This window comes from Hylobates moloch, unplaced genomic scaffold (assembly GCF_009828535.3).
Source record: "Hylobates moloch isolate HMO894 unplaced genomic scaffold, HMol_V3 SCAFFOLD_16, whole genome shotgun sequence".
Lineage (NCBI taxonomy): Eukaryota > Metazoa > Chordata > Mammalia > Primates > Hylobatidae > Hylobates > Hylobates moloch.
The window spans coordinates 28,271,254-28,295,316 of record NW_026652291.1 but is presented as its reverse complement, the minus strand read 5'-3'; the positions used below and the strand labels follow the sequence as shown (position 1 = coordinate 28,295,316).

At 44.1% G+C, this 24,063-nt stretch overlaps 1 protein-coding gene across 5 annotated transcripts; it reads left to right on the top strand.

The window, feature by feature from the left end:
- The first annotated feature begins 292 nt into the window (after positions 1–292).
- CIPC (CLOCK interacting pacemaker) lies at positions 293–19,581 on the top strand. Of its 5 annotated transcripts, none has more exons than XM_032134699.2 (4): positions 293–431; positions 7,983–8,170; positions 12,102–12,271; positions 15,707–19,581. In XM_032134699.2, exons 2-4 carry the CDS (start codon positions 8,035–8,037, stop codon positions 16,598–16,600), a joined length of 1,200 nt encoding a protein of 399 aa, XP_031990590.1. In that variant the 5' UTR covers positions 293–431; positions 7,983–8,034; the 3' UTR covers positions 16,601–19,581. The 5 variants fall into 5 exon arrangements, with proteins under 5 accessions (XP_031990590.1, XP_031990591.1, XP_031990595.1 ...); XM_032134700.2 differs by lacking the exon at positions 293–431 and adding an exon at positions 577–795 and having other exon boundaries at positions 15,707–17,584; XM_032134704.2 differs by lacking the exon at positions 293–431 and adding an exon at positions 1,963–2,081 and having other exon boundaries at positions 15,707–17,584.
- The last annotated feature ends 4,482 nt before the right edge of the window (positions 19,582–24,063 follow it).

Sequence of the window (24,063 nt, the reverse complement as noted above, 5' to 3'; positions counted from 1 at the left end):
CCGGCTCCTCGGAACCCCGCCTCCAAACCGTGCCCAAGCCGCTCATTGCTCAAGGCTCCCGTACAAAATGGCGGCAGGGCCTGAGGAACCAACCATAGAGACGCCCACAGGCCGCGGAGAGAGCGTAGGCCTCTGAGCGCCGGCCCCGCCCCGCGCCGGCCTGGTCTTCCGGCGGGGGCGGGGAAAGGGCGCGTCTCCAAGGGCCCTTCTAGGAGAACAGCGTGCGGTCTCCATGGTGCCGGGTCATCCGAGCCGGGTCACGTGGCTGGCGAAAGCCGTCGCGGAGGCGTGGGGAGGAGAAATGGGCGGGAGGCTGTGGGGATAGCGAGACACCCAGCGACGACGAGGTTGTCATGGTGCCGCGGGGCCGTGTTCGCGCATGCGCCACCTGACCCACGGGGCCGGTTGTGGAGCTGCGACCCCTGCCCTAGGTGAGAAAGGGAGGGCTGGGTCCGGGAGGAGGGGAGCAGTGATAGCGGCGGGAGAGGGATTGGGCGAGGAGCGTGGGGAAAGGAGGTGGAAGTAGGGGAGAGAGGAAGAGGAGCGAGTAGGCAAGAGGGGCAAACTGGGACTTTCGGGGGACGGAAGGCCAAATGGTGGGAGCAGGGCTTTGCTTTGCTGTGAGAGGCGTGGAAGAGGGAATCGCGGGTGAGGAGGGGGCTGCGTGTGGAGAGGAGGCTTGTGTGAGGGGCAGGTGGGCCCTGGTCTAGCCCTGGGCGCAACCGCCAGCCGGCCGGGCGGGGAGAGAGCTTGGAGTCCAGCCCGGCTGGGAGCTGAGGGCCAGGCAATAGGCAGGTGAGTGGGCGCCAGAACTAATAACTGGGCGAGGGTCCTGGGCTTCCGGTTTGAGGTCGGGGGTGGTACCCTGTTCTGGCTCCAGGGCACAGGTGTGCTGCCTTTTCCGGAGACCTGCGGTCACCCACGTTGCTGGTTGTTTCCCCTGAGTGGCCAGCTTGCCAGGCTTGGTGTCGGGGGTAGTGTTTCGGGGGAGAAGGTGGGCAGTGCCAAGTAAGGAGTTAAGTGGTTAGTGGGTGGGTTCGGGGGAGCTCTGATCCCGGCCCAGGTCACAGGCTGGAGCTAGGCTCCCTGTTATTGCTCAAGTCCTGGCAGTATGCATTGCCTGGGCGTTTGCCCTGGAAGGCTGGTGGTATGCCAGTCACAGCACAATACCAGGGTCTGCCCAGTTTTGCCCTGCTGAGCTGGCAGGCTGGTGGATGCCTGGAGGGTGCACATGCTGCCTGGCACAGATGCAACGTGGGCTGGTGCGAATGGGTAGGTGGGCACTGTTACTGTGAACTAATTGCAGCAGGGGATCGGAGAAAGTTCTCTAAGCTCATCTCCCCTTTGAAAGGTGAAAATAGAGCCAAACTGGTCTAAAACATAGGAAATTGTATGGAATTGGGGTTCAGGATCTTTGACAGGAATTTTCAGCCAAGTTGGAGAAATGGAATGAATGTGGAAGGGAAGATGAATATTAGACATTTAGGTAGAGAGGGTTTTTCCACGGTTAAAATACCCAGACATTCTCCCAGAATGGTATCTCTGAATATGCAGGCCAAAAGAAAATGACTTCGGAGAAAACCTAGTAACGTATTTATAATTCTAACGGGGATTACTCAAGGTTTTCTTTCTGTGACCTTATCACTTTATTGTATTTAAGCCTCTGGTTGGGCTTTTACCTCACACTTCTGTCCAGGCACACATGTTATACACGTGACACGTTTTAAAGGGAACTTGAGCTTCCAGGAATGTTGCCAAGTGTCTATAAAAGGAGAGATCTGAAAGCAGCATTTCAGATCCTTTTCTTGTAACCCTTGGATCTCCTTTTTAATCATAAGGACAAATCTTCACAAAGATTGTTTGTGAATTAGACCAACCTTTAATTTGGATGGTGGATTTGTCCCTGAGGTTTCAACTTAGAATAAGGGGTAGATCAAATATCTGTTTCCTGCAGGGGACCAGACGTGGAGGTTAGATCTTAAGGTGACCATGGTGTTTGGAAATGCAGAATCTTGACCTTCAAGCTGTTCAGGTATTTCTGTGACTGCTAAGCTACTAGAGCCGTCAGAGAGACTCAGCAGGTCAGAGATTTGTTGGAATTTATTACTCTGTTGAATGCCTCGTGTTAATTGTTGGGGGCTGAGGTTGCAAAGATGAAAAAAACAACTCGAGGTTGAGGAGACAAATAATTAGACTAATATCAGAAGTGCAAAAAGAGTAATGAGAGCTAAATGCTTTGGAGCACTTGCTAGGATTTTGAATTTTGTCCCCTTATATAAACTTATATATTTATTGATTCACTGTTTTTTGTTTGTTTGTTTGTTTGTTTTGAGACGAGTCTCACTCTGTCACCCGGGCTGGAGTGCAGAGGCACAATCTCAGCTTACTACAATCTCTGCCTCCCAGGTTCAAGCTATTCTCGTGCCTCAGCCTCCTGAGAAGCTGGGATTACAGGCACACACCCCAAGCCCAGCTAATTTTTGTATTTTTAGTAGAGACAGCGTTTCACCACATTGGCCAGGCTGGCCTCCAACTCCTGACCTCAGGTGATCTGCCCGCCTGTGCCTCTCAAAGTGCTGCTGGGATTACAGACGTGAGCCACCTTGCCCGGCTCTGATTCTCTCTTTTCTTTTCTCTTCTTCTTTTTTTTTTTTTGACGGAGTCTCACTCTTCACCCAGGCTGGAGTGCAGTGGCAACATCTCGGCTCACTGCAACTCCACCCCCCAGGTTCAAGGGATTCTCCTGCCTCACCCTCCCAAGTAGCTAGGATTACAGATGTGTGCCACCACACCCAGCTAATTTTTGTATTTTTAGTAGAGACAGGGTTTCACCATGTTGGCCAGGCTGGTCTCGAACTCCTGACCTCAGGTGATCCATCCGCCTCCGCCTCCCAAAGTGCTGGGATTATAGGTGTGAGCCACTACACCTGGCCTGATTCACTTTCCATTATGAGTTTTAGTGTGTACTATCCTCTCTGGGAACTTTTGGACAATGTGTTACATGGACATGCATAAGAGGCCCAATTAGGGTACATTCTGACAGTTTTGGAGCCTAAATTAGCCCTTTTAATGCAGAGTAAGGTACATGCATTTGTAAAGCAGCGTGAGTGATTTCCAGTCTGTGCCAGGAAGCAGAAAGAACACAGTGGGTAAGAGCTTAGTAATCCATTTTCAACTCAGTGTGAGCACCTAACTTTATTGTAAACTAATATCTAAGAGGAAAAAAATCAAGCAACTTCGTGAGGTTTTCAGACTTTGCCTTGCAAATTTTGGGGTTGAGAGCACCAGTGGTAAATGCCATCACTCTCTGCTTCTCTCCTGTTGAGGGCTTTATGTGGTGCTATGTGTGAGTGGGTCCCTCAGCCACTCCCAGGAGGGCAGTGCTGCTGCTCCTCCGAAAGAGTAAAGTTTGGGGAGGGATGTAGTCCTTTGTTCTACATCCCATGCGAGCCTCCCTGGCTGCAATGCTAAGGCTTTTTGCTGCTTAAGAGAACTTTACTGAAGATAGAGGCTTTCATATTTTTAATCATTTTCATATGAAAAATAGTCAGTTTGCCATCCTAAAGTCGATTTTGCATTGTTTATTTCCAACTGCCACCAACTCCCCAGGATCTAAATTTAGTATCTGTTCTCTTTTTAACTTACCTCTGTGATATTATGACCCTCCATAAAAAAACAGGTTAAAAAGAAAAAATAAATTTTATTAACAAATTGGTTTTTTTTTTTTTTTTTTTGAGACAGGCTGGAGTGCAGTGGCGCGATCTCGGCTCACGGCAAGCTCCGCCTCCCGGGTTCACACCATTCTCCTGCCTCAGCCTCCCGAGTAGCTGGGACTACAGGTGCCCGCCACCACGCCCGGCTAATTTTTTGTATTTTTTAGTAGAGACAGGGTTTCACCGTGTTAGCCAGGATGGTCTTGATCTCCTGACCTTGTGATCTGCCCACCTCGGCCTCCCAAAGCGCTGGGATTATAGGCATGAGCCACCGCGCCCGGCCAAAGTTTTTTTTATGACACACGAGTCTTCAGAATTGAAGCCTCCCCAACTCAGGGAAAACTGTCTATTTTTATGGTTAGGTTTGATGAAGAATGGACGGGGCTGTGTAGAAATATGATTGGACAAAAAGGGTATGATCTGGCTGGGCATGGTGGCTCATGCCTGTAATCCCAGCACTTTGGGAGGCTGAGGTGGGAGGATTGCTTGAGCCCAGGAGGTCGAGACCAGCTTGGGCAACATAGCAAGACCCAGTCTCTACAAAAAATTTAAAAATCAGCTGGGTGCGGTGGTATGCGCCTGGAGTCCCAGCTACTCAGGAGGCTAGGGCAGGAGGATCACTTTAGCCCAGGAGGTCGAGTCTGCAGTTAGCTGTGATCGTGCCACTGCACTCTAGCCTGAGCAACAACGTGTGATCCGTCTATAAATAAAAAACAAAAACAAAAAGTATGATCTAATAGTAATGGACTGAAGTGGGAAACCCAGCAAGGTCTCTCTGTCCAGAATTATTCTTGACCTCTGTGTAGCATTCCTTCCTCTCTGTTATAGGGCAGGACCCATTCTGGAATGAGGGTTTTATGATCTTGTCCATTGGACAAGACAGGTCAGATAATTTCTTTATGGCCAGGAAGTCGAGGCTGCAGTGAGCCGTGTTTGTGGCCTTGCACTCCAGCCTGGGCGACAGAGCAAGACACAGTCTCAGAAAAAAACAAAAAGCAACAACAAAGCACTCATTATGCTAAAGTGCCATACTTGGGAGTATTGTTTTCTGAGCCTCAAAAACCGATTGTCAGTGTTTCAGTATTTTGACTCCATGATCAATTATCTATTACCTTACAAATTCTCAATAAGCCAGAATAAATTCCTGTGTATTTTCTGTAGCTCCATTGACTACACTTTAATAATAATAGCAAGACCTTTTTCATTGTTTTGCCACAAGGATTGTAGAAGACTAAATTGGGATGCATTATCTAAAGTACCTGTAAAATAATCCATGTTTAGTAAGATAATGTGAAACTTCAAGAACCTAAGAACCTAAGTAAGGTTCTTAATGTTGCAACTAACATGAGCTACCCTCCTAATCTAAATCAACAGCCTGGTCCAACATGAATTAGTTTGAATGCCCATCCACAAGCCTCATCTACTTCCATTTTGGAGAAGCCTTCTATTCACTTTTGGACAGTATTATTTTAGGAAAATTATACTATGCATATTTGTTGAATTTCGTACAAAAAGATCCTGATTTAATTGGAGATATAGTTTTACACTTTAGTCTACTTTTTAAGCTGGGCTGTCCATGCTGTCACATTTCATAGCTGTCAGATAGACAGTGCTTTTGCATAGTTCTCTGCAAGATGTGACAGTGCCACTGTTTATCTTTTATGCACATAGGATTAAACGTGTGACCTGTGGAAGAGTGCTTGATTTGATGGCAGTTGAATGAGGAAGCCAGTCCCCTTAAATGAGTTAGATACGGGGCAAAATGATTTTTACTTGGAATTGTGTTTAAAATTCATTCTCATTCAGTCCAGTTTGTGTTCCCTTTAGTCTGCTCCTACAGTATGCAAAAGTATGAGCAAGAGGGTTGCTTATAAGCATCCTTGTCTTCTATTTAATTTTATTTTGAACTGCTTCTAGGGTAGTTAATGTTCTTCACTAGATCTTATATTAGCAGGAATGCCCAGACTTGGCACTCCAGGGTATTCCAGATACAGTGCTATTTGGCAGGGGGCTTGTGTTTTTCTTCACTCAAAGAACAACAGGATAGAGTCAAGAGTGCATCGTGAATTAAAACATCACAAGGCTTTGCTTGCATCTTCCCAGTTTCATTATTGTCGTGTTCCCTGTTGGCCTGTTCTCCTTATCCCAGCGGTATTCCTTGTGTTCTTATCATGCTGGTCTTACAGTTGCCATTCTTTGGTGACTCAAATGGCCATGTTAAAATATCTGGAATGTTCTTATCCTCAGCCAGCAATTTGAAGGGCTGATTGGTCTTATTCTTGGCACTGTTGATCTAGGTCTGGATCTGCTGTGGACTAGCTGTTTATCATTGGAGCAAATATAGGCCTCTCTCCTGGGCTTCCGTCTTACATGTGACTGCCTACCCAGGATCTCCACTCAGATGACCCACAGTAACTTCAGTCTCTACATGACCAAATCTACATGACCATGCCACCCTGCCCCAATCACCCAACTCCCTTCTGTGCACTTCTTGGGCTCTCTAGCTGAGAAAGTGGTACCACCATCTTCCCCCTACCCAGTCCCATCAGGTGGGCCTCCATGTTTTTCTTCTCCCCATCTCCACTGCCACCACCTTAATTCACCTGGACTGTCACGGTAGCAACTAAATGATCTCAATTCCACTCTTGCCCTTCTCCACTTTAGCCTCAGTTCAGCATCCAGAATGCTTTTAAAATGCAAAGATGGTGTACACTTGTAATCCCAGCACTTTGGGATGCCAAGCCAAGCCAAGGCCCAGAGCCAAGCCCGTGGTGGAAGGATTGCTTGAGCCCAAGAGTTCAAGACCAGCTGAGGCAACAAAGTGAGACCCTGTCTCTACAAAAAATAAAAAATTAGCCAGGTGTGGTGCTACATGCCTGTTGTCCCAGCTACTCCATAGGCTAAGGGGAGGATCGCTTCCATCTGGGCAGTCGAGGCTGCAGCGAGCCATGATCACGCCACTGCACTGCAGCCTGGGCGACAGAGTGAGACACTGTCTCAAAAAATAAGATAAATAAAATGCACATCTGATCATGTCACACTTCTGGTTAAAATTCTTCCATGGCTTCCTATTGCTTTTAAGTTAATACCTAAATTCCTTCCAACATGGATTCCAAGGTGTTGCCTGTCTATTCCCTGACTACCAGTCTGTCATCAGTGCATGGCATTGTACCCTTCTACACTGTGCTCTGGCCTCCCTGGCCTTTCAGTTCTTTGCTTGTGCCAAGCCCCTTGCTCCCTTAGGGCCTTCACACTGCCTGGAACATGCCTTTCGCCTAACTCCTCCTAATTCCTGATCCTCCAGATCCCAGCTATGGTGCACTTCCTCAGTCCCCCAGACTGTTAGCCCCTCCCATTTATAGCTCTTATCAAAATGGTCGCTAGCTGAGTGATTATTTGATTAATGACTGTCTCTCTCTAGATCATAAGCTACAAGAAGGAAGTGACAGATGCCTATTCTGTTCATTCTATATCCCCAGTCCTTGCACAATGCCTGATTTACAGTGGCATTTGATAAATATTTTTAAATGATTGAATGTAACTTATCTGAGCCTCAGTTTCCTCCCTTGTAAAGTGAGATAGCAACTGAAGATGACATTGTGAGCCTCAAGTGAGATAACACTAATAGCAACACATATTATAAGCTCTTTATTGTATGTGATTTTATTTGCCCATAAAAGTGTTTTTTAAGCCTAAAAGTAGCATGCATGTATAGGGAGTAGTTTTTGCTCTCTGTTCAATACCTCAGCCAAAGGATTTAGAGGTTAATTTGAGAAACACTACACTGTGGGAGGTGGCAATAGGTCATGAGCCTGCAAATGTACACAAGGAAAGCAAGCCTTGTGGTGTCTCTTTTCTCCTCTCCCCTTTCCCCTCTCCCCCTCCTTCTGCCCTCTCTCTTCTCCCGTCTTCCTTTTCCCTTCTCTTCACTCCCCTGTCCCCTCTCCCCTCTGGTGAGTTCATTTTGTTACCCATTGCAAAAAGCCTAATCAAATGTGCCTTTGTGAGCAGTTTACAAAGTGTATGCTGAATGTGGTTTGTGTGCCTTGAATTTGTAATGGAATTAAAGGGCAGCCAGAGGACTGTCAATCTCCTTATGGGTGGAAACCATTCTGTTTAGTAAACTTGAAGCTTTTGTCAGTTGAAACCTCTGAGAAAATAAAGCTAAAGTGGGTGAGGCCAGTGTTCTTTGCCCATACTTTATTCACTGTTTGGATCACCTGTTTCAGCTCTCCAGGCAGTGACTTCTTATATAATTGTTTTTCATAGGGCAGTCCAGATGAAAAGAGTACCAATGAATCTGCCTCCAGCTGAATAAACCATGGAGAGGAAAAACCCATCCAGAGAGAGCCCCAGAAGACTCTCTGCCAAAGTAGGCAAAGGCACAGAGATGAAGAAAGTGGCTCGTCAGCTCGGGATGGCTGCTGCTGAGTCAGACAAGGACTCTGGCTTTTCAGGTTAAAAATATCTTATCCTTCCTCTGTTTTGTGAGTGAATGCTTTGCCTGAAAAATTTCCTCCCCAAAACTCATTTATGTGATAAGGATGGGATGCTTTCACACACAGGATAAATACCTGCTTTAAAATGGTAATTCTGATGCCATATGTCAGGGTACCTATCAAAGTCACCGTAGGGTTAGTTCTGAAAGAATTATTTGACGTCTTTTTTCAACTTAGACTCTGAATCTTACACTTCCAACTACTGCAATTGGTCACTGGAAAAAATATTTAAATACTCATAATTCTGTTGTTTTACTTCCTTTTTCACAGGAATTATTACATTGTAGGGGAAAAATTGCTACTGCATGTAGTTGCCATGTAACAAATTGGAAGACTGCCAGTTAAATAAAAGTAGTACTGTATATAATTTGTAAGGTAACTTTTTCATTGAGAAAGTAGTTTTGCTGTGTTTAGAAATGTACGCCTCCAACAACCTCTCCCCTCAGTCTCTATGCATTTTGTATTTGGACTGTGAGCCACCTGGCCCAGCTCTAAATTTGAGTATCTATTAGAGATAAGAAAATAGAACAGTTTTCCTTACAAGTTTTTCTTAAACCTTACTCAAAAGGGCTAGCTGCATATACATTGAGTCATTTAATTTTGTGCTGGCGCTCTTTTTTTATTTCCCACTCTGAGGGTAGTGGCTTGAATATGGCGCTAGTGTGATTTTTGGCACAGGGGATGCAGAGGGGTGATGCTGAGGGATTCTGGCCAAGTCAACATCCTGAGAGTAGAACCCTCTCAAGGAGAAGATTTATATTATCCAGACTCACAAAGACAAATCAATCAATTTTGATTTATTAACTTATAGTGAGAAATGCACCTGTTAGGAAAACTAGAACTCTCTTGTCTTTAGATTGGCATATTTTCTCCCTGTAGGCATGCTGCTTGAAAAGGCAAATTATAAATAGACTGTTGCTCAGAGAGGAACAGAGCACCAACCAAGGGATTAGATTAAAAGGAATTAGTTGCCCTGCCCAGGGCCAGGACAGTCCAGGGAAGGGCGGGCCAACCTTCCCTTTGGATTTTTCTTCTCTCTCTCAGCATTGTTTCCTAAGCCTGCGCATCATAAGGCTCACCTGAGGCATTTGTTAAAAATATTGATCACCAGATCTCCCTCCTGGAGACTCTTTCAACGGTCTGGACAGGGCCTGGAATGTGGGGTTTTTTTAAAAAACAAGTGTTTCTGTTGTACGATCAGACAGGTTTGGGAAACATTGGAGGCCTAGTGCCTCTTTTTTTCTTTTAATATTATGTTTGCTTTTTGTTTATTTTTCATTTCATGAATGCGTGCTCATTGTAAAAGCTTGGACATGTAGGAAAGCATGAAGAAGAAAATAAACATTATCCGTAATCTTACCATCTATTATTTCCAGTACTGTTGACATTTTGACACTTCTAACAACTTCAACTTTGTCAGGCCAGTTGTTTTAAGAATATTGTACTACTCAGACATAAGGTGGTATTAAAATAATCAAACTCATTATGCCCCAGAAAGTAGCCCCAGTGAATGCCACTGGAATGCTTTGAGCCACTCTTGGGCCAGGTGCCAGTGATTTCCTCACTGCCTGAGTTATTCCAATTACCTTGGAGTAGGATGAAATTTGCAAAATCAAGACAATTTTTCCCATTTTAATTACCACATTTGTAGTTCAAAAAATTTCAAATCTATACAAAAGCAAATGAATACCCCATATGTCTATCTTTTTGCCATATATGCTTTCTCTCTCTCTCTTTACGCGTACACACACACACACACACACACACACTGAATTATTTGAAAGTAAATTGCAAACACTTGACATTTTACCCTATATAGCTTCAGTACAAATTTCCTAAAAACAAGGACATTCTTCTGTATAGTTATAATATCATTATCATACCTAAGAAATTTAACACTGATACTTATCATTAGCTACACTCCATATTCAGATTTTCCCCCATTGTCCCAATAATGTCCTTTATAGCTGTTTGTCTTTTTGTCTGTTTTGGATCCAGAATCCAAGTGAAGATTGAACATTGCATTTGGTTGTCCTGTCCTTTAGTCTGGTTTAGTCATAACCACTCCCCTATCTTTTCTTTCCTTTTTTTCTTTCTTCTTTCTTTATGACATTGACATCTTTGAATGAGACAGGCCTGTTGCTTTGTAGAATGTCTCATACTCTGGATTTCCTGGTAGTGTCCCCATTATTAGGGTCAGGATTAGCATCTTGACCAGAATACTATGTTGTTGATGTTGTATCCTTCCCATTGTAACACATTTGGAGACTCATAAGTTAGTCTTACTCTTGGTGATGCTCTGGTTGGTTGATCACTTGGCTAAGATAGTGTATACAGATTTCTTTACCGTTAAAGTACCCTTTTCTCTTTGTAATTAATAAGTAATTTATGGGACAATACTTTATAATTGTGCGACTATCCTATTCCCCAACAAACTCTAACCAGAGTTAGCATCCATTGATGATCTTTGCCTGAATCAGTACACTGGTGGTTTAAAAGTGGTGATCTTGGCCGGGCGCGGTGCCTCACACCTGTAATCTCAGCACTTTGGGAGGCCGAGGCAGGCAGATTACCTGAGGTCAGGAGTTCGAGACCAGCCTGACTAACATGGAGAAACCTTGTCTTTACTAAAAATACAAAATTAGCCGGGCGTGATGGTGCATTCCTGTAATCCCAGCTGCTCTGGAGGCTGAGGCAGGAGAATCGCTTGAACCCGGGAGGCAGAGGTTGTGGTGAGCCAAGATCATGCCATTGCACTCCAGCCTGGGCAACAAGAGTGAAACTCTGTCTCAAAACAAAAGTGGTGATCTTCTAATTTTACCATTCTTTGTACCTCGTTAGCTGACATTCTTCTGTAAAAAAGTGCTTTCCCTCCTCCTTCTTTGAGTATCACTAATGTAGTCATGGAATTCTTTTGTAATTCAGTTTGTCAACCCGTTAAAATCATCATTTCTGATATTCAAATTGTCTCAAATTTGACCAGCGGGAGTCCCCTCAAGATAGCTCTTGTGTCTCTTTGACATGTCTCTGTTAGTGTTTGAGCACTTCTTTGCGTTCTGGGACAACAAGCTCTCCAGGCTCATCTTGTATCTTCCCTGTCAAAGTCTTGGAATCAGCTGTTTCTCCAAGGAGCCCTCATTTCCTTTATGTGCAGAATGGCATTTAGAAACCAAGATCTGGGCACTCAATATGTACATTGCTTCTGGGCTCACTGGTTTTCAGTCTAGTGGTTCTTAACTAGAGGTGTACATTTGGATTACTTGTGTTTTGTGAAAGGTAAATCATTTCAGTAGATCAAGGGAAGGATCCCAACATTTATAGTTTTTTAAAAGTGTCACTGGAGATTCTAAATCATAATTTCATTGATGCGTATCCTTCTAGTCATACAGTCTTCCTTAAGCTGGAGAAAATGCAATTGTTTTGAGGTTTACAGATTGGTTTTGTTTTTTTTTAATTGTAATTACATCTTGTGGTACCCAGAGCCTCTGAAGGTCTTAATCCTACCTTGGGCCATACTCGTCTCCTTTCTCAACAACAGATTCTCGAAAGTAATAAACTAACTTTGAAGCCTTGAACTCATTTCTCCTGTAGACTGGTGCTGATTACTTTCATGTGAGCCCTAATTGAGGCAGGTTTTTGTCTGTAAGAGAGTTAGAAAGGAAGTCAAACTTGTCCTAGGGCAATAATTCTTAATCTTTGGTGGAGGAGGGATTAATTATAGATCCCATTGAAAAGCCAATGAAAGCTAAAAGCCTCCTTCTCAATAAAATTCACAAAAACACATCACAAGTGTTGCATTCAATTTCAAGAGGTCTGTAGCTCCTTAGGAGCCTGGTTAAGAGACCCTAGTCTAGAGCCTAAGTGAGTTGACCATTCTTCTGCCCACCAGATGGGAGCTCGGAATGTCTGAGCTCCGCAGAGCAGATGGAGTCCGAGGACATGCTGAGCGCCTTAGGCTGGAGCAGAGAAGACAGGCCGAGGCAGAACTCCAAAACTGCAAAGAATGCCTTCCCTACCCTGTCTCCCATGGTCGTCATGAAGAATGTGCTGGTCAAACAGGTGAGGAGGACTAATATCACCTAAAGTCTTTGCAAAGAAAAATCTCTGAGCTTCCGTGTATAAAGGAAGAGATTTATATTCTCTGCCAAGGAGAGATTTTAGAAACAGACCACTAGAACCATACCAATGTGTACTTTCTGTCCTGGGGAGCGGATGTTATCTTTCAAGTGTGACACTGTTTTAAAAAGGAATATAAGAATCATGACGTGCGTTCTCATTTTTGAGACAGTTAAGTTGTTTTATTTCTGTATTCATAGTTTGTCCAAAGATACCCTGAAATGTATATAAAGGAACCAAGCAGAAATGGCATCACTTCAGTGGTGCATTCTAACATACGGCAGAGTTTAGGGTAGAAACAAAAGATGCTCTTTTTAATATGAATTGCCCTAGGAATTTAGGAATGTAGAATGCGTTTATCTCAGAAGTAGAGGCAATTTCCCTGTTTCTTATGTCATATACTGAGCATTTTCTTAGTAGTCAGCCAGAGCCTGTCATTAGTGACAAAGCTGCTCCTGGTTCAAGTATGGGAATACCAGCAGAATCCACACAGTGTTGTGGAGTGGAAACACATCCTGTTTGGGGCTTTATTACATAACTATGTATATTATATGATTATTGTTTAGATATGAAAGAAAAGATTTAGATGAAAATCTAAGTTAAGCTCTAGTGTTTGAGAACTTGATCATATGAACTTGGTTAAGTTAGAATAGAGAAGTCTGAGAATAGAAAAGATTGATTTCAGCCAAAGAAATTTAATCTTACCATACTTTCCTCTGAAAATATATCAGTTCTCATATGGGTCCATTGATGAGGCTACTTGAAGATGGTGAAATTTTAAATCTGGCTTGAGTAGTTGACTTCCCCCCCTTACGGTAAAAGGTTAGAACATGGCTTTAACCTGACAGGAAATCTTAATGTGTTAGCTATTACCTAGTTGTATATGAGGAACACAAACTGATTTTCAACAAGGCAGTCTGGTGAGTTCTGAAAAGGAATTTGAAGATTTTTGCTTGGTAAATCACATCTCAGCTGGAAGCATGGCTGTCCTTATTGAAAGGAAAAGAAAGAATAGAGACAGGAAATGGAGCCCACATGAGATTGCTCCGGCCCCACCAGTGCTGCCAGTGCTTCTCCTGGGCTTCCTTTCTCCCAGTTCTTTTTCTCCCCGCCTTCCTCTCTGGCTTCCTTGTCCCTTTCTTGTGTGTCTGTGTTTATATCCCTTCTTTGTTGTAGGCTAGGCTGGCAGCTCCAGAAGGCTGAGAACAGCCCACACACACAGTTACGGAGTGAGTAGGCTTTTCCAGCAGAGCCACATTCTTCAGGACAAAGACCCGCCAGAAAAGCTGCTGGGCCTGATCAGGAACTAAGAGACTTGGGGACAGGCTGACCTAAGGGAGTAGTCTAGGAGTTTTGTTTCATTTTTTAAAAACATACTAGAATCCAGCATATTCTAAAATTAAAATAATGATACACATTTAAAACCCTCTGCATGTTGTGTAATGTCTTGATTATGGCTGCTTGGTTTTAGATATTTTTCTTTTGAGAGTCTGATTCCATCTGCGTCATTAGACAGTGTGATCTTGTACATAATTAACCACAATGGATATCAGTTTCTTCATCTTTAATATGAAGGGTTTATGTGAAATGATTCTGAGATCCTGTCCAAGTCTAAAATTTTGTTCTGTATTCCCCCAGGTGATTTCGACATGAATAATACAATTTGTAAAATCTAATAATTAGAACAAGTTAGCTAAGTATCTGTTAGGACAGTGGGCATAACAGTAGCATTAGGAAGTACAGTCCAGTAAAATCATGGGAAAGCAATGCATTAGATATTTTCCAGATCTATTTGCCTTGTAGGTCATCCCTAGAGAGGGCATGAAGTTTTGCTTCTGACTGAGCTGGAACAGGCTGATCTCTACTTCAAAAGACCTCTTGATTTTGGATCTCCTATGACAAGGAAATACGGTTTCTGGCCCTAGCATTGCTTGCCTTAGTATATCCCGGAGTATATTTGAACATCAAGAGGACTCCAGATTGTTCCAGCCTTTGCATGGGAAATGAACTGGCCTAAAGTTCCTAACCTTGCATCCAAGAAACTGAAATGTGTGCAAAATGGTGTGCACATGTACATGTATGAGAAGACAGTTCGTAATGTTCTTCAGATAAATCAAATGACCCTACCTGACCCCACTGAGGATGTGAACCTCTGTCAGGCTTGCCCTCTGCCTGGCTTTATCTATACTCAGATTTTTGGGACCAGGTTGGAACTAGATTGGCTTTCAAACATTGGAGACAAGTAGCCATGTACTTCTTTATTAGATTTCATCTGAATCAATACTTTAATTAAAAAAATAATGTATAATTGAGGAGTAATAAAACAAAGGCAGTATAACAGAATGGCTCGGATGGGTTTTAGAGTCAGACAGAGGATGGAATCCTAATTGCATCACTTAGTAACTTGACTTAAAACAAGTTTTTTCAACTTTCTAAGCCTCAGTTTCCTGTTTATGAAGGGAAATGGTAACTGCCTCATGAGGTTGTTATATAGATTAAGTAACTCATGTAAAACATTACACACAGTGGTAGCCTATAGTCAGCACCAATACATGGTAGCTGTTATTATTTTGAATGGTTTTATGATTGTTGGATGTCACTGCCTTAAAAACAGGAACCCATAGACTCCTGACAATATGGGTTTCTTTTTTTTTTCTGTTTTTTGTTGTTGTTGTTGTTTTTGAAACCAAGTCTTGCTCTGTCACTCAGGCTGGAGTGCAGTGGTGCGATCTCGGTTTACTGTAACCTCCACCTCCCAGGTTCAAGCGATTCTCCTGCCTCAGCCTCCCAAGTAGCTGGAACTACAGGTGCACACCACCACGCTCAGCTAATTTTTTGTATTTTTTAGTAGAGACAGGGTTTCACACATTGGCCAGGCTGGTCTCAAACTCCTGACCTCAGGTGATCTGCCTCCCTCAGCCTCCCAAAATACTGGGATTATAGGCATGAGCCACCACACCTGGCCCAATATGTTACTTTTTAATCAAAAGTTATTTTCAGCTAAAAGAGGTTCCAGGTGTAACTAAATGAAGAAACACTGTGGTGTAAAGTCACATTTTAACTTACACCAGGAAATCCATATTTTTATTGTTTCAGTTGTTACCTTAGCTATGTCATTACTTTACCTACCCATTTATTTTTCTGAGTGATAGCACTTGAATAAAAATAGGTATTTCCTCCAATTTTCCCTTAGAAAAAGTTAAAAAAGTATTTGTGATATCAGACACAAATAGATGTTCAAACCACTATGTGAGAGAAGCACTGTCCTTGAAATTGTTCTAAGCATTGGAGTATCCACTTGCCCCTTTGACAGAAGCTTCACTCCTCTATCCTTTCAGCAGTAATGAGTAGTGTGCTGCTCTCCTCCTTTGTCTTCAGGGCAGCAGCTCATCCCAGCTCCAGTCGTGGACTGTCCAGCCCTCCTTTGAAGTGATCTCAGCACAGCCACAGCTCTTATTCCTTCATCCACCTGTACCATCTCCTGTCAGTCCATGTCACACTGGCGAGAAAAAGTCCGACTCCAGGAACTACTTGCCCATTCTGAATTCTTACACCAAAATAGCCCCACATCCAGGCAAACGGGGCCTTTCCCTTGGCCCAGAAGAAAAAGGAACAAGTGGAGTGCAGAAGAAAATCTGTACTGAGAGACTTGGGCCTAGCTTGTCTTCCAATGAGCCAACCAAGGCTGGTGCTGTTCCATCCAGTCCCTCGACGCCAGCACCACCCAGCGCCAAACTTGCCGAGGACTCAGCTCTGCAGGGTGTGCCCTCTCTGGTGGCAGGTGGAAGTCCACAGACTCTTCAGCCGGTATCCAGCAGTCACGTGGCTAAAGCTCCCAGTCTGACCTTCGCTTCCCCCGCCAGTCCTGTCTGCGCATCAGACAGCACTCTCCATGGGTTAGAAAGCAACTCTCCCCTTTCACCACTGTCCGCCAATTATAGCTCACCTTTATGGGCTGCAGAGCACCTCTGCCGCAGCCCAGATATCTTTTCAGAGCAGCGGCAGAGCAAACATAGGCGCTTTCAGAATACCCTAGTAGTCCTACATAAATCTGGTTTGCTGGAGATCACTTTGAAAACCAAGGAGTTGATTCGTCAAAATCAGGCAACTCAGGTAGAACTAGACCAGCTAAAGGAGCAAACCCAGCTGTTTATAGAAGCCACCAAGAGCAGGGCCCCTCAGGCTTGGGCCAAGCTGCAGGCATCTTTAACACCTGGGTCCAGTAACACAGGCAGTGACCTAGAAGCATTCTCTGATCACCCAGACATATAGCACAGAGGCATATTTTCCTGTTACTTGAGTGGTTCTTTTAGCTCATTTGCTGTTACCTACTCCTGTTTCCCAAAGCTTATGTAAGAGCTTTTCCTTCTAAACTGAAACTGTGTCGTGGTTCATTTAGGAAGCCACGTGCCAATACCTGGCTGCTGTCTTAACTTGTGGTCTGGGCACAGGATACATATGTCCCCATCCCACTGAGGACCTCAGTTTGGGAGTGCCCTTGAGCCCCTTTTCCTTAGCCTGCAGGTGCTTCAATGGATCATGGGGCAAAAGCAGGAGATGATTGTGTGGGGCTCTTCCTGCTGTGACCTCCCATCATCCCACTCTCTCACCAGGATCAAGGGTGCAGTAACACGAATGAGCATACAGAGCAACGCCTGTTGAGCCAGGGAGTAGGTGACACAAGGAAACCTTCGTGGATCTTCCCTTGCCTGTCTTAGTCACAGAGAGAAATAAGAGGAGGTTGTTTGCATTCCACAAGGCATCCTGCTAGTTGGGCGAGACTAAAATTCCCTGGGCACAGGTTGCACCTGGGTGTGAGCACTTAATCACTCAACGCTTTGTTTTCTTAAACTTGAAAGTCAAGGGAAAGGGTAGTACCATCTGACTCCTACACTTTCATTACAAGTCAGATTTTTCTTAAATTAGCAGGCAAAAATAGTACTTCCAAATTTTAAGGTATGGAATGGATGCAGTACATCTGGAATTGTAGTCGTTGAATTGCTTTTTTGACTTAGAAGCTGAAGAAAATAGACATGGCCAGCATATCTCATGGTCAGGAGCTGGACGATTCTGGTAACTTAGGCTTTTTTTCTCTCTTCTTTTGAAACAGTGTAACCTGTTTTATGTCTAAAAATCTTAAGGATAGTTTGAGTGGTTCCTGGGATGTAGTATAAGTTAACTCTGCTGCCATCTTGTTTTTTTTTCCTTTATTTTGATAAGTGATTATTATGCTTGATAAACTTTGAATTAAATACAGTTGTCTTGAGGGTATAAGTCCACAAAAAATTGAAAAGCATCTTACCCATTTTCTTTTCACATCCCAAATTTTCATTTGTTCCATGTCGTAGTGATGGGAAGCAGTTACAGAGCAGCGTCTTCTGTGTTTCCTTCATGTGTTAGATATTGGCAACAAAGCCAGAGGTGTAATGTTGGTTATATGAAGTTCATCTCGAAATGGAGACCATGACCAGAGTCCAGAGTTTCCAGATGATACACGTTCTTTTCAGCTTCATTAAATAGGCAACTATGTTTCTAAGTAGTAAAGTTTCAAAATATTCTCTCAATTTAAAATTTCATCCTCTTGAAAATCTTTGTTCTTTACAAAATTATCTTAATAAGAAGTTCTATATGATCAGCTTCATCTTTCTTTTTCTTTTTCTTTTTTTCTGAGATGGAGTTTCACTCTTGTTGCCCAGGCTGGAGTACAATGGCGGGATCTCGGCTTACTGCACCGTCCGCCTCCCGGGTTCAAGTGATTCTCCTGCCACAGCCTCCCAAGTAGCTGGGATTACAGGTGCCCACCACCATGCCCAGCTAATTTTTGTATTTTTAGTAGAAACGGGGTTTCACCATGTTGGCCAGGCTGGTCTTGAACTTGTGACCTCAGTTGATCCGCCTGCCTCAGCCTCCCAAAGTGCTGGGGTTACAGGCCTGAGCCACCATGCTCAGCCCAGCTTCACCCTTTCTGCAAAGAAAAGTTTTACCAAGAACAGAAGTTAAATATGACATTTCCTAGGTAGTTGTAACTCTAACATAGTTTAAAAAGTATGTGGCTTCAGATTGCCTATACTTTGTTCACAAACATGTGATTTAGATATGGCTGATTCAGAAGTGAACAACTTGGTATCATCCCTAGACTCCACTCATCAACGCAGAATTATTACCTGCTCTTTGCTTTCTGAAAGAATTTCAGAAATCAGAGCAAATGTGTCTTTAGGCAGATTCAGCCCCTTTTAATATTTTTCTCTTGGCCCACTCTCTTTGCCTCCCCTGAATCTGTGTGGTACTATAGCAGCTCTACTCTGTGCACCATGCTAGGAAGCTTCCTTTTTGGCAGAATATGTTTGGCAGCAAAGCTATAGAGACAGGTGCATTCAGAACAGCCTGGGCACCAGTCATGAGTCTTACTGTGTCAAAAATCTGAAAACACTTGCTGAGAACCAAATTTATTCCATTGGAAAAACCCTCTGTGGAGCTATAAGCCTCTTGGACTCTTCTTCCTAGATTAAGGCTTGCATTTCCCTCCCTGTTTCAGTAAAAGATGATGAAAGCCGCTATCAATCCTCACTGCTGAGTGGCAGGGAGAAGCAGCACTACTCTCAGCTCTTCTCTAATCTTGCAACTTAGTGCTAGAAGTCTCTCCAGGCTATTACCATGGGTGTTTGTTCTCTGTTGGAGCTGTAAGCAGATGAACCCAAGTAGAGAAGATAGATCTTGGAAGGAGAGATCCATTGAGGCCAGAAGCCAGATCAGCAAATGGAGGAACCTCGGAGGTGACCAGAAAGATCTCCATCGGTTGCCCAAGGCTGTAAGTAGTGATGGTTTTAGCGATGCATAACGTAATTGGCTATGAAGTACTGTGGCAGAGCTGCTGTTTTCTGAAGGTGAGAAGCCATTTTTAGCTCAGAGCAACCCTTGAGAGAACTTTTGGCAGATTTTGTTGGCATTATTGAAATATATATAGAAAAGTTGCTGATTGCAATGGTTATGGGAATGGAATTTAATGACATTTGTAATTTATTACACTCATTGGTTTTTATTGATTACAGTATTGTCTGACTTTTTATTTTCTACTATGGTTCCTTTAGCAGAAAAGTAACTTTTGTGCATATATTGAAGTGGTTTTCCAGCTATGAATTCTTTAGGGTAGAAATTTATTTAGCAAATGTGAATTCTTTTGAGAAAGTATGAAGTTTTGCAGAAATTGACTGTGAAATGTCAGAGAAAAATAAAAGTCACTTACTTGAAACCTATTTGGCCTTTTTGCTTTATAACTGCTTAAAAATACTGAGTGAACCTGGAGTAAATATTTGAACTGATTTAAATGTTAAACATAGGTACTCATGTTATTTGGGAATATTGGGATTAGACACTGAACATGTGGAAATTCATTGCTCAGATTTTCACTTGTGTGAACTTGACATACGAGCAGTCTTACGGCAAATGAGTAGTCCCCTGTTTTCTGGAGCCTTGGAGGTTTATACTGGGCAGGTTGGGAAGAGTGAGAGGTGAAGATAGTCCAGTGATTTCTTCCATCTGATTGACACTTTCACAAATAGAACTTTTAAGTGACAAAGCTACTACAGTTGTATACCAGGATAAACTAAAGCCACAGGAACTGAAGTTCTTTCTACAGCACAGTGGTCCTTAGCAAGCACACCTCCATGCCTTCCCCCGTGCCTCCTCAAGCTTTGCTCCTTGTCAAGGTTCACCTAGAGGATCTCAACAGGGAGACATGTGGAGTCCTCTCTGTTTCCCAGGCCAGTCAGGAGCCCCTTTCTGGGATCTTTAAGACACTGGGGAAATGAAAAGCTGACCTCACTAAAAGGCCTGGAGGGTTGTCATAGTCGAATTCTTCTAGTATTATTTCTGTCCTATACAATTGTCTAAGTGGCTTTTAAAAATGTAGCTGTAAGGCCACTAGTAAGAAACAAAAAATGGGTAAAGATGGTTAGAGAAGGTCCCTTCTGAAATAAAGAGAACCATCCTTCCTTAAGAAGTGGAATCCAGAGAAGTGAGGGAGCACAAAAATTTGAGCCTGAGAGGCTCAAGAGAACCCAGTTATTTGCGTTTGCAGCTCCTCACCCCTCGGCATGACTCCTGTGTGTGGAAACGCTTGCCCCTTAGGATGGCCTGTTTGCAAACATGTGTTTCATCCACATTTTTTTATGGCATCCCTGCAGATTGTAGCCTGGTGCGATGGGGTCTAAAGACCTACATTCACATGTCATATCTACTACTCATTGACTCAGTGACTTTGAATAAGTCACTTAACCTCTCTCTAGATGTCACTCCTCTCAGCTGAATGATGAAGAATTTGAATTAGTTACCTTGAAGTTTTATCTCAGTGCTAACCTTTGTAAGAGCTATAGTTGTGTTACAGGTGAGCCATAGAATTAATAGATTAATTTTTTTTTTTTTTTTTTTTTTAACGGAGTCTTGCTCTTGTCGTCCAGGCTGGAGTGCAATGGCATGTTTGGCTCACTGCAACCTCTGCCTCCTGGGTTCAAGTGATTCTCGTGCATCAGCCTCCCGAGTAGCTGGGATTATAGGCGTGTGCCACCACGCCCAGCTAGTTTTTGTATTTTTAGTAGAGACGGGGTTTCACCATGTTGGCCAGGCTGGTCTCCAACTCCTGAGAGTTTTGGCAGGGTGATCCACCCGCCTCGGCCTCCCAAAGTGCTGGGATTATAGGCGTCAGCCACCGCACCCGGGTGCTTAAATTTTTTAAAACATAGGGTGCTTAGAAAAGAGGTTCTGAGGGCCTCCAGTAAGATGGTTTTATAGTACGGTGTTCTGTCAGATTTTTAACTTCTTTATATGGAACTCTGGGAGAAGCTCTTTGCCAGTCTGCATTGGTTTTGCCTTTCATATGATTATCTTCTTGCAGCTAATGTGGATTTACTACCTCCCATGTAAAAACCTGGTCTCAAAGAATTCTTACTGGCCCAAAAGGAGAATGATTTGGGGTTAAATGAGATCATGTCCTTTTCTGGTCAGCCATCTACAAACAGCCCTTTCCTTTCATTTGAGATGAAGAAGGTAACTTTTGTATTTGGGAGAGTGTCAGTTAGCTTATTTCCTTTCAGACTTCTCTCTCCACAACCAGGGATGATGTTTCTTCGTTTTTGTTTTTTTGTTTTGAATCGGAGTCTCTCTCTGTCGCCCAGGCTGAAGTGCAGTGGTGCTATCTCGGCTCACTGCAAGCTCCACCTCCCAGGTTCACACCATTCTCCTTCTCCTGCCTCAGCCTCCTCCTCAGCCAGGATTACAGCCTCCTCCTCAGCCAAGATTACAGCCTCCTGCCTCAGCCAGGATTACAGGCGCCCGCCACCATGCCCAGCTAATTTTTTTTTTTGTATTTTTAGTAGAGACGGGGTTCACCATGTTAGCCAGGATGGTCTTGATCTCCTGACCCCGTGATCCGCCCGCCTTGGCCTCCCAAAGTGCTGGGATTACAGGCGTGAGCCACCGCGCCTGGCCTCTTCGTGTGTTTTAAGGAACCATTTGGGGCTAGGTGCAGTGGCTCATGCCTGTAATCCCAGCACTTCAGGAGGCCGAGGTGGATGGATTGCTTGAGCCTAGGACTTTGAGACCAGCCTGGGCAACATGGCGAAACCCTGTCTCTATAAAAAATATAAAAATTAGCTGGGTGTGGTGGCACACACCTGTAGTCCCAGCTACTCTGGAGGCTGAGGTGGGAGGATCGCTTGAACCCAGGAGGCGGAGGTTGCAGTGAATCAAAATCATGCCACTGCATTCCAGCCTGGGTGACAAAAACCCTGTCTCACAAAAAAGCCAAACAAAAAACAGAACCACTTGGGTTGATTTAACATTATTTTCACTGTCAGTAGTCAGAGATGACATAGATGCAGTGATACTTTGTGAGGTCTTTATTCTGGTCCAAGCCTTTTGGGTCCACCTTTCATCTACACCAGAAGAGAGATTAGAGATGAGAAGTCTGCCTGGGTGACACAGCACAATCAGAATCCCTGAGAGAGAGGCAGAAGAAAACAACGACTGTGCCCTAGCTCCTGCAGCCTTTATCTCTGCTACCTCAGTTTCCTTTATCAAAAGAGGAGGGGCATAATCCTCGCTATGCACTTGACATCCTGAGATGAAGGTGCAATGCAAAAAAATGATGTCTCGAAAGTGTTTTAAAACTGCTCTACGGAGCGAGGCAGCCTCGCCGCTCACAGACCCAGTGATGGAATTCAAGTGATGGCATTCAGCCCCTTCAGGGTTGTCACTGCTTGGGATAATTAAGACTGTCTTCTACCAAAATCTCATTTACAGTGAATGAGAGGAGAGAAAATACCAACCCAGGATGGTTGCTCTTTGACTGGCTTTCTGGAAGGAGCTGTTCTGTGGGTCCATGTGTGACCATTTTGGTTTTTTCCTCTCAGAATCCTTCCTTTATTCTTTTCTTTCTTTTTACTTTTTTTTTTTTTTTGAGACAGAGTTTCACTCTTGTTGCCCAGGCTGGAGTGCAATCTCGGCTCATGGCAACCTCCGCCTCCTGGGTTCAAGCAATTCTCTTGCCTCAGCCTCCTGGGTAGCTGTGATTACAGGCATGCTCCACCACGCTCAGCTAATTTTGTATTTTTAGTAGAGATGGGGTTTCTCCATGTTGGTCAGGCTGGTCTCGAACTCCCAACCTCAGGTGATCCGCCCACCTCAGCCTCCCAAAGTGCTGGGATTACAGACGTGAGCCACTGTGCCTGGCCTGCCCCCCTTTATTCTTAAAACACATGCCTTTCCTATCTCTTTCTAAAGGATAGTTATGCAAGACAGAATTGCTTGAAAGAACAGTCTGTATGGTTCCTGCCTCAAATTACAGCAGCTGGAGGAGATGAGTTGAGCAAAAAAGCAAGAAGGGCCCATAGAGTATGAAGTTAACCCAGGGAGTGGGCGGAAGCTGTTAGAAAATGGAGAACGAAAACCGAAAGTGGGATCCTGCAGCCAGCCCGCGTGAGGGCCCTGGCAGGTGGAGTGATTATTATCCTTCCAGCAAGGCAGTCAGAGTGGCTGGAGAGCATGAGAGTAAAAATAGCTGCCTTTACATTTCCTACAGACTCACTAGATCCCAAGAATTGCAGTGGCCTTGGAAGCATGTTCGTTCATCCTGGTAAATGTCTTTATAACAGCAGAGAGCAAAGGCCTCCATTCTCTGGGGACAGCCCACAAAGCCCCTGCCCGCTGGGTGGACAGATGGGAGTGCTTGGCATGGGGCCTGCTTCATTTGAGGGTGAGAGTGAAAAACCAGAAGCCCTGAAAAATCAAGACCTGCCACCACTTGTAGACGGTAAACCATAATAATCATGTCTCTACAGAGAGCTGGGTTGAAATTATCATCTCCACTCAACCCTTGCACAAGTGAATACATTGCCCAGTCGGGGGAAGAGAAGAAGCCTGAAGAAGTTACACACAAATGGAACACCACACCCTCAACGAGTCCTGCATTGTCCTCAAAAACGACAGAAAAACTTGGCCCCAGAGGCCTGGTGGTCCTGCTGGTTAACATTTCATTCTGATTCCCCTCTGGGCTCCACCAAGGTTTCCGGGCCTCTCCTCTCGTCACTGGGCTGCTCAGGAAATGCAAATGAGTTTCACTTCAGCAAAACACAGAGAAGGGGCAGTGAACTGGGCTGCTCAGGAAATGCAAATGAGTTTCACTTCAGCAAAACACAGAGAAGGGGCAGTGAACCGTCACAACAGCCCCGGGTATCCCGCAG

Coding starts and splice junctions, on each gene's coding strand:
- CIPC (XM_032134699.2), top strand. CDS start 8,035: ATGGAGAGGAAAAACCCATCCAGAGAGAGCCCCAGAAGACTCTCTGCC. Junction 8,171..12,101: donor CAAGGACTCTGGCTTTTCAG/GTTAAAAATATC, acceptor TCTGCCCACCAG/ATGGGAGCTCGGAATGTCTG. Junction 12,272..15,706: donor AGAATGTGCTGGTCAAACAG/GTGAGGAGGACT, acceptor CTTTGTCTTCAG/GGCAGCAGCTCATCCCAGCT.